This window comes from Cryptomeria japonica, chromosome 10 (genome assembly GCF_030272615.1).
Source record: "Cryptomeria japonica chromosome 10, Sugi_1.0, whole genome shotgun sequence".
NCBI classification, from domain to species: Eukaryota; Viridiplantae; Streptophyta; class Pinopsida; order Cupressales; family Cupressaceae; genus Cryptomeria; species Cryptomeria japonica.
The window spans coordinates 48328996-48346257 of NC_081414.1; the positions used below are offsets into that span (position 1 = coordinate 48328996).

The window sequence follows — 17262 nt, forward strand, 5'->3', positions numbered from 1 at the left end:
CCTGCAGCATGCTCCTGCATCCTCTTCTTCAGCGTTCAGTGTCTGGCTTAAACGTTTCGGGCCTTCTCTTGGTTCTTCGGAACGATGCCTTCGACCTGCGAACAATCAATCTCAATTCAATAAATAAATTTAAAAATTAATTAAATTAATTTAACAAACATTAAATTCTAAACGACGTCTGGCTCGAGAAGCTCTTTGTGAGATGTATCTTTTGAACGTTTTCGCTTTCTCTTCGAACGTGAAATTCGATCCTCGTCCAAGATGTGATTTTCGCTTTGCTATAAAAAAAAATGGCCAACTTGATTAAAATTCAACATTATGAAAAGGTTGAACTGTAATGTCCTTTAAATGCATCCTTTCCTAATTTCGACCATTTAGACCATTTTGCAAAAGTGTTCTTTTCCTCCAATTTCGGCCTGGAAAAGGTATTTGCAAACTTCATCGCTTTGACATTTCGGCTTCTAAGCCGAATTTGAGAGCCCTGTTGAGTTTTTCGGCTATTTTCAACTGAATGCGCAATGTTTAACTTGCCCTTGGTCTACCGAGATTTTGGCCATTTAATTGGGAATGCGCGACTTTAACTCTTACTCCATTTTCGGTCGATCGGTTGCCTCACGCAAAACTTATGGTTTAGCTTGGTTTGCAACTTCGGGCGAAAATGATTAAAATGCGCAATGTTTAACTTTGGCATTTTCGGCTTAAACTATGACTTTGCAAGATGGTATTCGGGCTTCTTTTCCCTTTCTATGCGTTTGAGGTGTTTTCGGCCTAAAAAGGCCCTTTTGCCAAGTTTTAGAAGTTGAAAATGCCTTTACCTTCATGCAATTTCGGCCTGGAAGGGTCTTTTGAAAATTTCTATGTAAAAGCCTTACCTCACGCGACTTCCTGTTTCGAACTGAGGGAGGTTTCTGAAAATGTCTTAAAACGCAATTCCCAAACATCACGCGATTTTATTTCGGGCTGGGAAGGCATTTTGAAAAGTTTTAATGTTAACGCTTTCCCTCCATTTTCATTTTCGGGCCAAGAGGGGCTTTTGCGAAGTTTATAAGTTAAACGTTTTTACATCACGCGATTTTCGGGCTAAAAGCCCTTTTTGCAAACCTCACGATTTACTAAAGTTTGCCTATTTTCGGGCTGGGAAGACTATTTGCAAACTTGTTTAAAAAAATCAATGCCTTTTCCCTATTAATATTTTCGGGGTTTAGAGACCTTTGAAAAGTGTTTTAAAGTTTCGCGATTTTTCTCCTCTTGGCAATTTTCGAGGTGGAGGCATAACATGCAAACTTATAAAGTGACTTACGCCCTTTTAACTATTTCGCGACTTTTATGATGCTTGCCTTTTTTCGGGCTGGAATGACTATTTGCAAACTTCACGATTTTCGGAATTTTGAGCCATTTTGAAAGTCGGCATGAAAGGTATTTTTGAGAGTTTTAATGGTTTTCGGCTTAATAAAGACTATATCGTGCGATTTTGAACACCATTTGAAGATTTTCGGCTTTCTGGAGCTAATTGCGAGACCTAGTTGCTCTTGGTGTTTAGCAAACCCGGGGCTTCTTCTCTTCCTCTCCGCGAGCAGTGGGGGTCCCCTGTCATTGACAGGGTGTGTGTGCGATACGCACAACAGGGACATTCAGTAAGAAGGTCCTATGAACTTTAATTAGTGATTGGAAGCCAGAGATGGAGTGTAGCGAGATGAAAACACCCTGGAAGGGCCAGCTAAAAAATGATGGAACTCTATACTCTAAAGATGATATAGAGTTCGCCAGCAAGCTACGTGCAACCATAAAGGATTTTGAGACCACTAAATTGGACTAGTTTGAGCAGATTGGAAGGGTAGATAGTCACTGTGAAGATGTTGACTTCCGGATGAATAATCCACCTATTCCTCCTCTTCAAGAGGTATGTTCCACTTGCCTAAGGTTCCAGGAATATTCGAGCAAAGCGAGCTGCAGGTTGAGACATACGGAAGGGATACTTGAAAGGTGAAGAGGAATTTTTATTGTAAAAGGGGAAAATATCTACTTTGGGATAATAAAGTGCATTTCCCAAAGTTACTTATTCCTCCCCAACTAACCAAGTACAGTTTTAGTTTTTGAACTCCGTGCATACCACTTTTGGGGGGGCAGCTTTATGGTTGGTACTTAATTAGTTAGTTGAAGGGTGTGCCCCTTATTAATTAGGCATGGGCAGCCATGTTTTATGGATGAATCTGGGCGACTTGTCTTGTTTTAATCCTAGCCATTCATCCCATTTTGGAATTCTATTTAAAGGGACTGGTTTTCCCTTATTTTGTAGTAAAATCCAGAATTGTTGCAAAAACTCTGTAGAAATGTTTCCAGGTTTTATGGAATTCCAAGATGTTCATATTTCCTGTGAGTGTGTGGTTCTTTCTTCCTCATTTAAATTTTTGTAATGCATTTTATTTACAAGTAGTGTATTGGGAAAGTATTTGATAGGGATTTCTAGTTCAAACCATTAAGGATTGACTGATTATCCATCCCTCTACATGGTTAATCTGAACTTATTCATGTATTTAGTTCAGTTGGTAAACACTTTTATGAATATATATTTTACATTCTGCATTGGTGTTTAAAAGTTTGAAAATCTAACTTTCCTTTGAAGGATTCCACCAAATTCTACTAAGTTGTGTTCAACTGGCAAGGTAGAATATGGTAATGTTAGGATCCCCGTCTATTTGCCCATATACGCTATTTTAGTTAAAGTAGTTAGCATTGCTTGCTTACTCTCTCTCTTTTTCCTTTTTTGTTTAGAAATCTGAAGTTGTAGACCATAAAACAGCATCATGAACATTGATAATTTGATGAAAGTAAGACTTGTAGAGTCTTAGGGATACCATGTAAATCTTGACGCTTATTCTATCCATTGAAGTAAGTCACCCTCGTGTCTACCAGTGAGACACATTAACCTCTGAGCCATCCCACGGTCAAGACACGATGAAATGAACCTTGAGGTTGTTCCACAGTGATCATTTCAATAGCACTGGAACTACCTTACGCAAGAGAGAATGGGATTGCTACTAAATTCTATTCTATGTTGACCGGAAGGAGTTGAAATCTGACTTTAGCCACCTCAACAGCATCCACGTCCCCATACATGTACCAACACCCCTATGACTCCTACTGACAATCTCTGTATATAATAATCATTATAAATGACATGCTCAAGATATATTTTCAAAGAGATTTTAATATACCTTAATTATTTAATAAATGCTACATGTAGAAAAGTCCCTCTTGAATAATAGATCTATGAACGCCTATTCCTTACAATTGACAAAAATAGTGTGAGATTTGTACTCAAAAGAATATCAATAGATTCAATACCATTATGTGCGTGTAGAATTTAATTCATTGTGCATTGAAAGTTGAGAAATAAAGAACTTGATCTCAACTTCCAAAATTCAATGTTTGCAAAGATTCAAGTCTATGAAATTTTGATTTCATCAGTCGAAAACTTTTGTGGGAACAAACATTAGCATCTAGAGGAGATTTCTACGCATCTTAATGCTTCTGCAAATGCCACATTAGAAAAATTCCAGTGCAATAATATAGCTCAACAAATCTAATCCTTGCAATTGAATAAGTTGATATGGCACACATACTGTAGGCAATAGTAGACACATTGAAACACATTTGTTCTCAACTTCCAAAATGGCAATGTTGGCAGAGATGTGCCTAATTTATAATGTATCCAGCACTGAAATGGAACAAGTTTGTTCTCAACTTTGTAAAAATATGTTTGCAGAGCTGCCATTTTTTGCAAATGTATTGATCTCAGTTTAAACCTTTAAAGTGAACAAAAATTGATTAGGCCTACAAGATAGTACAAACTTTGCAATCAACGTCAACAAGTTTTGATGTAATTCCTCCTCATAGTATGGTTGCCTCAAAATTGAGTACCCAAGAAGGTGTCAGTTTATTTGGAAGATGCATATATCTAGTGGACATCATGTTGAATAGGATCATCACTCTCCTCTTGAATCAAAAAGTTAGCATGGGAGTGACATGTCCACTTTTTGGAAATAGAGACATCCAGAAGACTTCTAGCATATCTCTATTTCCTGTGGGCTATAGGCTAAAGGATAAAGAAAACAAAATAAATTATAATATTATTTTATGTTCAGCCCTGTAATTTCTAAACAATAACATTAAAATAAAAAGTACTGTCAAAGACTTAAGGAAATTAGACTCTGTCATGTCCCGCCATAAAGACAGTATCAACAGAAAATGGTCTCATTAATAAGACTTCACCATTTTTTAATATTGGGACCAACAGTCACATGTGGGAGTTGTTAATATTCATCCCCTTAATCCGCAATCTGTTAGTCTTAACCAATCATGGAATAAACCAATGTCTAACAGGCCACAATAGATGAAGAGGCTTGGGGTTCGTTTAGAGAAGACAGCAATACTATGCTTATATTCATATGTGTGTTACAAATAAGAGATGAAGCCAACTACACTTAGACAGCAATTTCAATAAGATAAAACAACATCAGTTTATTAATGAAAAGTCAATAGACAATTCTACAAAGACGTGCCTTTTGGAAGGGTTGTGACCAGGTAAAAGACATAGCCCTTCCCTCCATTTTAAGGCATATATAAGTCAAAGCATCGAAATGGATCAAGGGGCGTGGGACTCATCCAGGAATTCGATCAGATCTAAAATAAGAAATCGAAGATAAGAAATAGTGATACAGATAATCAGCAATCAGGAAGAACATTCATTGCTAAGGACATTCTACAGATTGACAGCAATCAGCAGGCAATCAAGGAAGATTGATGCAGAGAAATTATATCCATAAAATGGAAGGCATCGATCAAGAGGAGAAATAATCAAGCAATCAGACAAATCGACACAAGCTGGAATTTGACATAAGAGATCAGACGCAGTTATGTATAGGAATTGCAAATTACATCAAGTCTTCAGTGGAACATTCAGTACAAAAGCAACTATACAGAACTGGAACAATCAGCAGGCAGTATCAAAGCACTCCAAAAAGAACCAATAAAACCAAGGTCAACACAAAAAACTCTAAAGGGACTAATCTCAGATCAAACTCCATTCAGCAGTCCAAGATTATTGTCCTCAGCACTCTCATTCTCATATTCATTGCAGTATATGTGTGTGTGCGCGCGTGTGTGTGTGTCGCTTATGCATAATAGAAAATGCTAAGTGTATGTTCATGTGATAGAATACAAGATATGCGTGATTGTCTGAAACCCACATTGTAGGAAGGGCCTGGGGTGCAAGCAAAAGGAGTTAAAGAAGGCTAAGTAAGTAGGCCGTCCTAGAGTTGACAATAATGGCTCCTACGACCAGAGGGCACTTACGTAGAAGAGCCAAGGAACCCACTCACAACCTCTGTCCAACACCACAAGATGGCACTTGTCTTTGGGGAGATGAGACATTGATGGGAAAAAGCAGATACAAGCCGCTAAGAAAGCAAGAGGGCTGTGGTAGACATCCACTCTTGGGTTTAGTGTAGAAATGGCTTCCTGCGGACCCATCATGTCTCTTCCTCCTAACCCTAATATACTTGTTTAATATTATTGATAGTACATGAATGTGATGTGATCTTGTCTAACCCTAATGATTGAATACATATATATATTTGTATATGTTTCTTATATTATGATTGCAGGATTTAAATCCATGGTCTCATTATAAAAAGAATATCTGCATGGTAAGATGTAATCCCAACCCTAATTTGTTGCAATTATGATTCTAGGGAAAATTAGGTAAGGGACGTTACAAACTCATGAGCCCATTTCGGAGTGCACTACATAAAGGAGATTTTTGGATTCATTTGATCATAATATCTTGTCATCATTTTGCAAATCAACTTCTTTGCAAACCAATCATTGACATCGCTGCCTTCCAGAATTTTCAGATGTTCTTACATTCATTGTTGCTCATTTTCCATAAATTGTGGGAGTTCATGTATATTCAGATATATCTAATATATCTATACCATTTGAGGGTACAAATTGTGGAGTGGAGCAACCAGCAATTTCAGCGGGTTTATTGATTAGCACCAGCAATCAGGAGGGTTGGACATGATTTTGACTGCCGTTTGGTCACCTTCCCAACTGCCAATCCATATGCTTTCACCTACAGGAGGTGTACAGCTCACCAATCGACAGCTGTGCTAGTTCTTTGGTGCCATACAGGTCTGAAATTAGCTGGATCTACCATCCATACATCCCCAGAAGGTTTTGTGAGTGGTGAAAATTGCTATCCATTTGGAAATTTGTTTCCCATGGCTGGATCTACCATCCATACATCCCCAGAAGGTTTTGTGAGTGGTGAAAATTGCAAACCATTTGGAAATTTGTTTCCCAATTTCAAAGGCATGGATAGCAACTATATTGATGTATTTGGACGTATATACTTCAGATCACTGTTTGCAATGCAATTAATGATCAATTTCAGGCTTCATCACTTTAAGGGTTTGTGGTATAATTTCCAGCCAATTTTGATAAGCTTTAATTTTCAGTTCAGTTTATTATTGTTTAAGTTTCAAAAAAAATCTGTAAAATACAAAAAAGGTCAAATATTCATAAAATCTAGAAAGGGGACGTTACAGGGAGAATCAAACTATGTAAATGATGGGTACTTAGTCTATATAGAGTGCATCTGTAATGTTCCCTTTTGGGGATATACCTGATTTTGCTCAAAAGAACAATTTCCACAATACAATTTATTTACAAATAATATTTTAGTACATAATTGCAATTCGATTTAAAGAAAACTGAAATCAATTAATATCAGGGATCTATAATCATATACAAATAATTCCTATTGAAAAAAACATAGTATCCTAACTGCATCGAATCCAATTTCTTTCAATAATGAAAAAACAAATTATAAATATATAATCAATTAATAATTTATAATTTCTATAGATATAATATGCATTATATTATAAATAATTTTAATATTCTATTGACCATACTTGTCCATGTAGATCAAATATGCTATACATGGGCAGTTTCAACAAGTTATATATAGGCACATTGCAGATTAATATGTAGGCACATTTTTCCCCTCCATATGGCCTGGCTGCCTAAGGGTATAATTACCCATGCGATCCCTATATTTTTTATGTTAGTTGCAACAAAAAGAAGGGTGGGCTTCGCATCAATGTTGGAAGAAGAGAGTTCCATTTTTGTGCGTAAGCTTCGTCCACATCAATCAATACAGAATTTAGCTCTTGTTCTGGTTGGGTGCATGGTGCGTCATTTGGAAGTATCATGGTGCATCATTTGGAAGTATCATGGCGCACCATTTGGAAGTGCATAAATAGCCATAGCTAGATCTTGTTCGGATTTTACCCACAAAAGATATTTTCTGCCAAGCAAAATGTAATTTGGTTTAATACGTTTAAAGTTATTTTATTTTGTAATGCGTATCTCCCCCCGATCTTCAAAAGTGACGACAACATGAACCAATGTCTATATGAGCTTCCGGATTTGATTGTGTGAGCTTTTTTGCATCAACGTTTAAGATCACACTCTGTGATCCATCATCAGGATGAGAGCAGAACGTTTCAGATCACACTCTGTGATCCATCATCAGGATGAAAGCAAAGAGCACAAGGAGAAAATGGATAATGTTGCAGACCTAGACACAATAAGAAGAGGTGGACAGAGAGAGGGAGAGAGGGTACTAGGTTAGGACAAGTGGCATCTTGAGATGCCACATGTCCACCTCTTCTTATTGTGTCTAGGTCTGCAACATTATCCATTTTCTCCTTGTGCTCTTTGCTTTCATCCTGATGATGGATCACAGAGTGTGATCCGAAACGTTGATGCAAAAAAGCTCACACAATCAAATCCAGAAGCTCATATAGACATACTTATGGATTGTGGAAATCTACTGATATTAACATGAACCAATGTTTGCAAAAATTCATTGAATGGCAGCCCTCATTTGGGATTCCAGGCTGGACCTTGAACAAAGACGGGGCTGTTTACGACACAAACCCATATAGTAACTGTAATTTTTCCAATATGCGGGCCTATATAGGTGCCTTAGTAACATAGATTTACAATATAAAAACCACCATTTCTACTTGTAAAACAAAGGTAACATCAAGTTTGTTCCACATCACATATGTAGATTCAAACAAAAATTGAATGATTCAGAAGATAATGGGGTGCTTGTGACATAAATTTATCAGAAAACAGGACAATCTATCAAATACAAATGGCATAAGAGCACAATGACAAAAGCAGGAAGAAGGAAGTATCCACAAGTTGAACAATTAACTCCTAATATGAGGAAAGTAAAGGCACATTGTGTCGCCTTTGTGTAGTCTCTGCTATACGTGCTGAAGCATGACAATATATATTGCTTTGACAACACAATTCCTTATACAAATACCATATAAGATAACGGCAATTGGACATATAGCAAAAAGAGTGTGTACAATTATGCATACCAATTTAATCTTATCTAAAAACATAAAATGTCTTCTTTGCCAAAAAAAAAATAAAGGAAACATAACCCTTCGGACTCACTTGAATATGAATTGACTCTTCAGGTGTAAGAAGCATTGGTTTGCCATCCACTGGTGACTGGCATTTGACAAATGATCATGTCAGTTTTACTGAACAATATTAATTCATATAACTGACAAGGTATATAAATATAATCACATCAAAACCATATGAAGTTTCTAATCTGAATTTCAACTGAGCAGTAGATGATTACAAATACAAAACTTTAAATTGCACATAAACAAAACAAAAATCATCCATTAATTTGCTTTTATGGTAAGTTGGATCAACCTCAAAGCATACATGACCTGCTTAAACAACCAGTGGAATTCAATAAATTATAGCTAATGAATTAACGAGAACATAACTTTGGGATTACAAGTTTATAGCTTATCCTAACACCAAGATTAACACTTTATTATTCATTATCATAGCCATCATCTCTGCAACCTCAATAGAAAACTAAAATAGAAATTAGCACACCGTGTAACATGCATGAAAGAAACCATGACATGATGCATTATAAGCCATTTAATTTCCATATGCATCCACTCAGCCAAATCCTTCCAATTTGTACCGTGAGGAAGAGGGCTACAGATCTCCAAATTTTAGGTGAAAATGAAAGAAGAGTGGTCTCCTTGTTTACGTGTGGCATGAGATTAGAGATGTGCCTAGTTTCTCTCTAAATAAACATTACTGACATATGTTGGTTTAAATTAACAATAGGAATCAGAAAACAAAAAGACTATTGGATCAATATCGGCTAGATGAACGTGATTGCATGACAAGTTAATGATCCAAAGCAATTGAGCTACATATTCCTTTCCCAAAACATTCCAAATTCAATGAATTCATGGTATTGTGCCTGAGAGTTGATAAATTTAGACTTACTAACAAATGGATAATCCAGTCTCTTTTTCCTTCCACTCTATAGCACAATAGCCTATAGTGTTGGAATTAAGTTGTCTCAACCTTAAAATCCTAACATGTTTATTAATTATTTATTTCACCCACTTTGGAAGTCCTAAAATTTAGGGGACTGGTGTCATAGGTTACTATGTTGCGACTATGACTGTTTTAGTTATTATGATGATTACTAGTTCGGTGGAAGAGTCATAGAGAGTTATTTTTTCGCAGCTGGTATTTATGGTGGAGTTCACTTTTGACAAGTGGTGTTGTTGGAAATGTTACCATTGATCTCAAAGGAATTGGAAATGTTGTCATCGATATCAAAGGAATAAGAAGGTTGTCACTGATGTCAAAGTGAATGGTCGAGATTGTTGGAATTTGTCATTGATGTCAAGAAGGTGACTGTAAGAAATGGATATTACTATTTAAGATACGAAACAGCCCCAAGATTGATACTAACATGAAAATGATGATATTTGAAGAAAAGCCATATATTATAATAGTAGCATGGGTGGATATAAAGAACAGATTACAAAAATGAGAAAGGATTGAGAGCATTCAATGCTACACAGACTTGAATGTTGCTGCGAACAGAAGATGCAAACATGGCCACCACATCGTACATAAAAATAGAAGACATCAAGTACTTTTTACATTAAAGCCACAATCCATTCTAATATTGTTTGTAGTTTCTGGATTTGATTGTGTGCGCAGTGTTACCAACATGCAAACAAATTCAAAAACTAAAAACAATACTTTATACATTTCGAGTGGAAGATATTAATATCGATGGCCTTGCCAAAGGAAGTTAGGCATTATATATGAAGTTGATCTTGTTTAATAGGGTAAATATGAGGGAAAGTAGAATCGAAATTGACTTGAGGAGCATTGTGGAAGGATATTGAAGCCGCAAACAACTTCTATTAGCAGCTATGATACACATTCATCTATGCTATTTGGAGTGACAAAAAACATTTACCATAGCTGATGGAAGCCATAACCCACCACAGAGTCTTGAAGCACTTTCGTGAAGGTTCATTATTGCTTGGAGAAAGTATGTCATGTCCCCTCCTTGATCGTTATATGTCATGTCCCCTTTGTCATACCCCATCCTTGTTCATCATGATTTTTTCTAATCAAGGGATATAACCTAAATATAGCAATTAAAATTGTTTATTTATTAATTTAATATTTAATTTATTCATTATGTACAAATGAAATAAATGTAGCGACTACAATATTTTATTATTACTAATTAAATAATATTTAGTAAAGTTTGCGATGTCCCCATATTATCAAATAATAGTGATTTATATCTAAATATGCTTATACATCAATTATTTATTTATGAGTTTATTGTTCGTTCAAATTAAAGATATGAATGAACCTCCTTAGTATTAAATAATCAAATCCATCAATAAACAGATTACTAATATACCTTAATATTAGTATTACGTATCACATATTAATCATCTTATTAATATCAAATATTCATTAATATTTTTATTAAATAATTACATGAAGCAATAATGATTAAGACAACAATTTTACTGTTGTCAACAGCAGGCACGAAGTTAATATATTAAATAGTGATTACGACAATATCCAGAACAACAGCCGAACAAAGATCCTTATAGATTGCAGCAAAACAAAGATCCTAAAGATCTTGATTGCGGCTCTCACTCATCGGTTAGATAACGAACAGTAATGAAGGAACTTATTGGTAATACGGGCTAATCAATAGTTAATACGGTGGCAACAAGTTAATCGGCAAAACATTGTTTTAATAATAAACCACCTTACAAATGACACGATACCCCTAACTAGTGTGATTCCTCATATATGAATAGAAACGATAATTATTAAGGTTCTTATGAATTATTATACTAGTGGAATCGATCCTTCGTGAAAAAATAAAGGAAATAATTAGTAAATGGGATATGTCTCTTCAAATGAGACATCCGCTCAAAGGGTATGACTCTTGAAAAGTTGAAGATATAAATAAGAAATAAAAATGAATGTAAGAGGGGGATAGGGACTCACACGTAGAGCAAGGGAATACAACAAGATAAAGTCAGCAGTCAAACTGACTGTTGGAAACAGCACAGTATAGTCATTGGGACAGTGATAAGTATATAGGGCACTGCATTATTAATTTAGTATAAGTATTAATAACACAACTAACAATAATAATAAAGACGGATTTATTAATATTTGATAATGTTATGATGATTAAATATGGTTAGTAAGATAAATATAATATGGTACTGTTAAAAATGCAATAAGATAAATGTAATAAGATGTCGTTAATAATAAAAATAATATAATATAATACTATTAATAGAATAAATGTAATATGATATAGTATAATGTTGTTAATATAATGACCTTAATATAATATAATGCTGACAATAACCTTGATAATGTAATATAACATAATGACGGTGTAGGTTCCAGACCAAGCTTTATTTGACATAAATGTCCTGCTATTGTGATTCTAGGACAGTATATAAGAGGGCCCATTAGGGGACATTACAAGGCTGCACCAGCAGACTACGGAAAGGTAAGAGGATAGTTGCACACCTCGGGAATATATATGTGTGTGGACGTGTGTGCCACACACACACATATATGTTTAGAATGATCTGTCATATATCTCAAACCTCTTTGACAGAGTTATAGTCTTAGCGTAAAAATGCCTCATATATATGTACCAATGTATATATGTAGGTATGTAGTATATATGTGTGTATGCGGTATATGTATGTATGTATTCAGTGTATATATCAGTGTATATATATATATATATATATGCAGGTTATATATAGGTATGTATGAAGGATATATTTTTGTATGTAAGATCAATAATAGTAATATGTAGATGCGGGCATAAAATATTGATGATAATGAAATATAAAATGTAATATGAATAACAATAATTTGGCTATGTGATGGAGGCTATTGGGAGGAAATTCCCTTCGCCTAATTCAAGGATTATGATGATCCCTGGTAGGCAATATATACAGAGTATCTATATGCATATATGCTATGGCTTGGGTGTCAAAAGCTCACCCAAGAAGAGACGGATCTGACTGGTCCTCTCTGGTAAACTTGGATGATGAGATGCATCATCCAAGAAAAGGAATGGATCATATATGATGGTCTTCCTTGGTAGGCTTGGTTGTAAGATGTTACATCCAAGACAGGAATCGAATTATCCATCGATTTCCTGGTATGGCTTGGAACCAAGATGGGTTCCAAGAAGGCGAGCATCACAACCGCCTAAGGACATGTCCCAGTACTGCACTCTTATCCTTTTTATTAAATAAGAATTGAGATTAATTTTAATTAAGTAATTGAAGTTTAATTGCAAATTAGATTAATTATATATATATATATATTTGTTGCATTCTAACAGTCTGTTTTGCAGGACAGTGATCTCCAACTAGTAGGGACATTACAAAGTATTCCATTCTTTGGTACATCAAAGCATACTTTGCCATGTAGATCCACAACATCACAAGAAGACCATTGTATCTAGATCATGGTCCCAATTACAGCACTAGTCAAAGCTATTCTCACAGTCAAAGCCGCAATAACAATTGAATGATCATTGTTGTCAAGGATATCATGGTCGCAGTTACAACGGGAATTGAAGCAAAAGTTTTCAAGAAGAAATGAAGTGCTAGTTGCCTCAACTCGCCCCTTCCTGTCCCCAACATGGCAGAAAGTAAGACCAAGGCAAGGCAAGTTGGGTGTCGGGCTATGTTATGGGGATACAGCTCAGTTAAAAAAAAATGAAATGAAATGCTAGTGCATCATATTGAATTAGATCCTCAAACGAAAACTTAGGTTTGGTAGACTAGTGTTGCGCACTACTATCATCAACATATTCAATGTGGTGAAACTGTGAACAAAATAGGTTGTCAAAAAAATTGGGAAGACTAACATGTTTATGGCTTAACATAGAGCAGGAATGACAACATAATTACTTGAATTGGGATCGTGATCTTAGGCGGGATAATATGGATTCTCTTTAGAATAGAAATAAAACCAGCAAGTGTAAGTGTGGGATCAGCGTAGGGAGTAAAAGACGTGTTTATGATGCATAGTGCTCAATCACAAAGATAGAGAATTGATGAGAACAAAGAAGCTCTTTGATAGGAATCTTTTTGAGAATCTGCCAACTTACAATAGGCCCAGAACTACTATCATGCAGAGTTTTGGCCCTGAAGATAATGCAATGCTTCACAAAGTGGACGTTTGTAAGTTCGACTTCAAGGAAAGACAAATGTTTATTGACCATCGCTTAAATGTTGTAGAGGAAGACAACAAAAAGCTTTTGCGAAAAATTAAGAAATCATTAAGAGTATGATTATAATTACTAGTGTCAAGTAACAAAAAATTAACAACTAAAAATTAAATCAAAGATTAGTCAAAAGGAACAATGTAAAGGTGTGTCTCAATTTGAGACAAGATATATAAGAGAGGCCATTTGTGAGCTAAAAAAGTGTGAGTGAGTGGGAGTAGAATACAAAATTGAATATCTATAAAGATCATCCAAGGAGAATAAAAATGCAGCAATGGAGTGAATTAAATAAGTATATAGAGGACAATAGATATATAAAGACACATCAATAAAACAAGTGAAGAGATACATTAAGTAAAATAAAAAATGAATGATGAAGAAATGAGAAGGTTGTCCAAGGAGAAATCAAATGAAGTGAAGTTATGTGATATCCCTTGCTATCTCTGATCCAAATTTGCTGCTCAAGGAATATCGTCAAACACTTTGCACACAATGTCTGATCTTGCTGATTAGGGCTTCAGTTTACCTTGCTATGAGTTTGTATGCTGCAAATGATGTTTTTTGAATGCTTCTAATGATGCAAGATTGGTTGATAATATAATAGAAATGATATACTAACTGTTTTTGACCTTTCTAATACATATAAGTGACTAAAATCAACTTGTACAGCGAGTTGACATATTGTCAAACACTTTCCATGCATCCTAGGATAACCAATATGCACCTACAGCAACTGATGATGAAATAGCAGCACCATGTACTTGATCGATTTCTTCATATAGACTTCACAATTGCCCCATAACTTGATCCGCCTAGCCTCCTTGATGCCCAGCGATCACCACCAAGGCATGAATGGATTTTTTCCTTGCCTTACTAGTCAAAATCGCACCACCACAAAGGTGCACCCAGCCTTTATGCAACTCTGAATTTTGCAAGCAATAAATATGGAAATTGAACCAACTTGGCACTTGAAGATTCGTCCCCCTCAATCTCAAAGTCGCCTTCTTCAAAGGCTCCAAATAAAACCCCTATGATAATCTGCTCAAATACTGAATAAGACCCTCCTTAATGCACAAATTGAACCTCTCGATGAAGTCCACGATCAAGCAATGATTCAGCTGATATTTCACAGCCTCAAGATTGCAAACCAATTAGAGATTTCGTTCCCAATGGCTGATGAAGGCAGAAAACCCTTATCTTCTCTTCACAGAACATAATTTATCAAACAAATGCTCAATAATAATCCATAATCGACCTCTCTTTGGCTGTTTATATAACACTTCTCCAAAGGTCAATTTCCCTCCAAAAAGCACATTTTAATTCTCATTTTAAATGTTTTAATGTTTGCACCTTATGTCACTTAGTTTCCTCCTTGGCTAGGCGCTCAATAATTAATTAAAAATATCGCCCCCTTTTAATGAAGATTTGACCCTCATGTTATAAAGTTAAGTTATAACTTTATAATATCACCTTTAAATATTTTAATATCATTTAAGCCACTAAAACATTACTATCTCCTTCAATATTTATTATTTCACCACGCCATCTGAAACTGGGGTCAACATTGCAGATCCCAATGCATCCAGGTGTCTAACTAAAAATAGTAAAAGTCACTCTCAATCATCCACTGACTTACTATAAATAGTAAGTGTGAGAAACAAAGTCAAACGAAGGCCAATCCTGAACCAAACTGAGTTCCGAAGAAGAGAACACCCTACCAACTGCCCACCAGGACCCTCTAACCATCTGCTTTAGCCTAGGAGGACCCAAAATAATAGGCAAAACCATCAAGACAAGCACAAGCTAAAAAGGGGACATTACAGGTTAAAAAAGATTTTATGAATAGGATATGAAAAGTGAAGAATAATGATTCAATTAATGTGATATATTTGGAGAGCATTTGAGGAAGATAAATCCAAGAAGAAGAGTGGTATCAAACAAAAGATCCAATTGTCCCTCATCCGTCGAAGAAGCAACAATCAAGGTGCCACCTAGTTATGATTTTGAGGTTGGTGCCTCATAGAAAAGAGATTGGTGTCTCTTATTGAGTTGGTGGTCAAGTAGTGTGGTTGGTCAGTTGGTGCCTCTAATGAGTTGGTGCTCAAGTAGTGTGGTTGGTCAGTTGGTGCCTCTAATGAGTTGGTGCTCACGAAGTGAATGAGGTGTTGGTCCCTCTAGTGAGTTGGTGCTCACGAATTCAAAGGGTGGTTGGTGCCTCTGGTAGGTTGGTGCCTACAAACTTGCAAAAGAAGATTTTATATAAAAAAATCAATTTGTTGTGGTTTTCTCCCATTAGGGTTTCCATTTATATCATGTGTTCTATGTGTTACATGATAGTTAGATCTCATGTGAATGTTAATATGCAATGAATATGCTTTGAGACTAAGTTATATGATTATGATATTAAGTTTAAAAAGTAAAAGTTAGTTATTATACTGATTCATCCTCCCCCTCTCAGTATAAATGTATGCTCATCAAGTGTGAGGTAAGAAATGTGCCTAAAATGGATTTGGCAATTTTTATGTCATGTGTGTAGTGCATATGGCAAGATGACCATGATGGGTGAATCATGAGTTAGTGCTTTGGAAAGTTGCTATGTGCGATGTGTCATGGAAATGGCAACTTGTTTTTTACACCACTTACCCTTTGAGCGTATGAGTTGGTTTTGGAAACCATGGACACTTTCCAATCATGTGCTGAGCTCTATAAATATGTAGCATCTTAGTACATTTTGTATGATGAGGTTAAACATTTTCTGAGAAATTGTTATGTGCCGGAATTTCTTTAAAGTTCTCTATTGTTGTAATAACTCCTTAATAACATTGGCTCTGTGCATTGTATTGTAACTCTTGTTGCTAATAATACAAATTGAGATCTGGCTTTTGGAGTGTGGGTTTTTTCCAAAAGGGTTTTCCCACATAAATCTAGTGTTATGTTTTCTATTTGTTTAAATCTGAAATTGTATGTGTTTATCTAATCTGTAATACTTTAAGGGTTTCTAAGAAATTTTTGAATTCACTCTCCTATTAGATTTAGCATTTGGAAGAATTATTCCACACTTTGGTTCCTTTCAATTCGTACCAGAGTTTGGCCAGCTTTGTTATCGTTGTTGGGTTGAAGGATTTTTTGTGCTGATCAAGTTTCAGTGGGAGTTTTGTAGAGAAAGATTTCATAACCTTGTAGTTTTGAGATGGCAAGCATATCGAGTAGAATAGAGATGGAGAAGTTTAATGGCAGCAATTTTGAGTTGTGGACACTCAAAATGGAGGATATGCTCATAGATAGAGATCTATGGGCTGCAGCTTCTTCAACGAAACACCAATCTATAGTGTAGGATGTATGTGATACAATGGATTGAAAAGCCAAGGGTTTGATAAGACTCCATCCAGCTAATTTTGTGGTCCTGAATGTCCGTGAAGAGAAAACTGCAGCTGAGCTTTGGAAGAAGCTTGGTGATATTTATCAAGGGAAATCCTTCATAAATAAGTTATTCCTGAGAAAGATGTTGTATTCTATAA

General features: G+C 35.6%; 1 protein-coding gene across 4 annotated transcripts in view; it reads right to left on the minus strand.

Moving 5' to 3' along the window:
• Positions 1 to 17262, minus strand: part of LOC131029476 (uncharacterized) — a 218695-nt gene that overhangs the window by 84565 nt on the left and 116868 nt on the right. For all 4 annotated transcript variants that reach the window (XM_057959990.2, XM_057959997.2, XM_057959972.2 and 1 more), the window contains one exon: positions 8548 to 8604. In XM_057959990.2, the coding sequence (XP_057815973.1) occupies positions 8548 to 8604 (57 nt within the window). The remainder of the gene's footprint in view (positions 1 to 8547; positions 8605 to 17262) is intronic.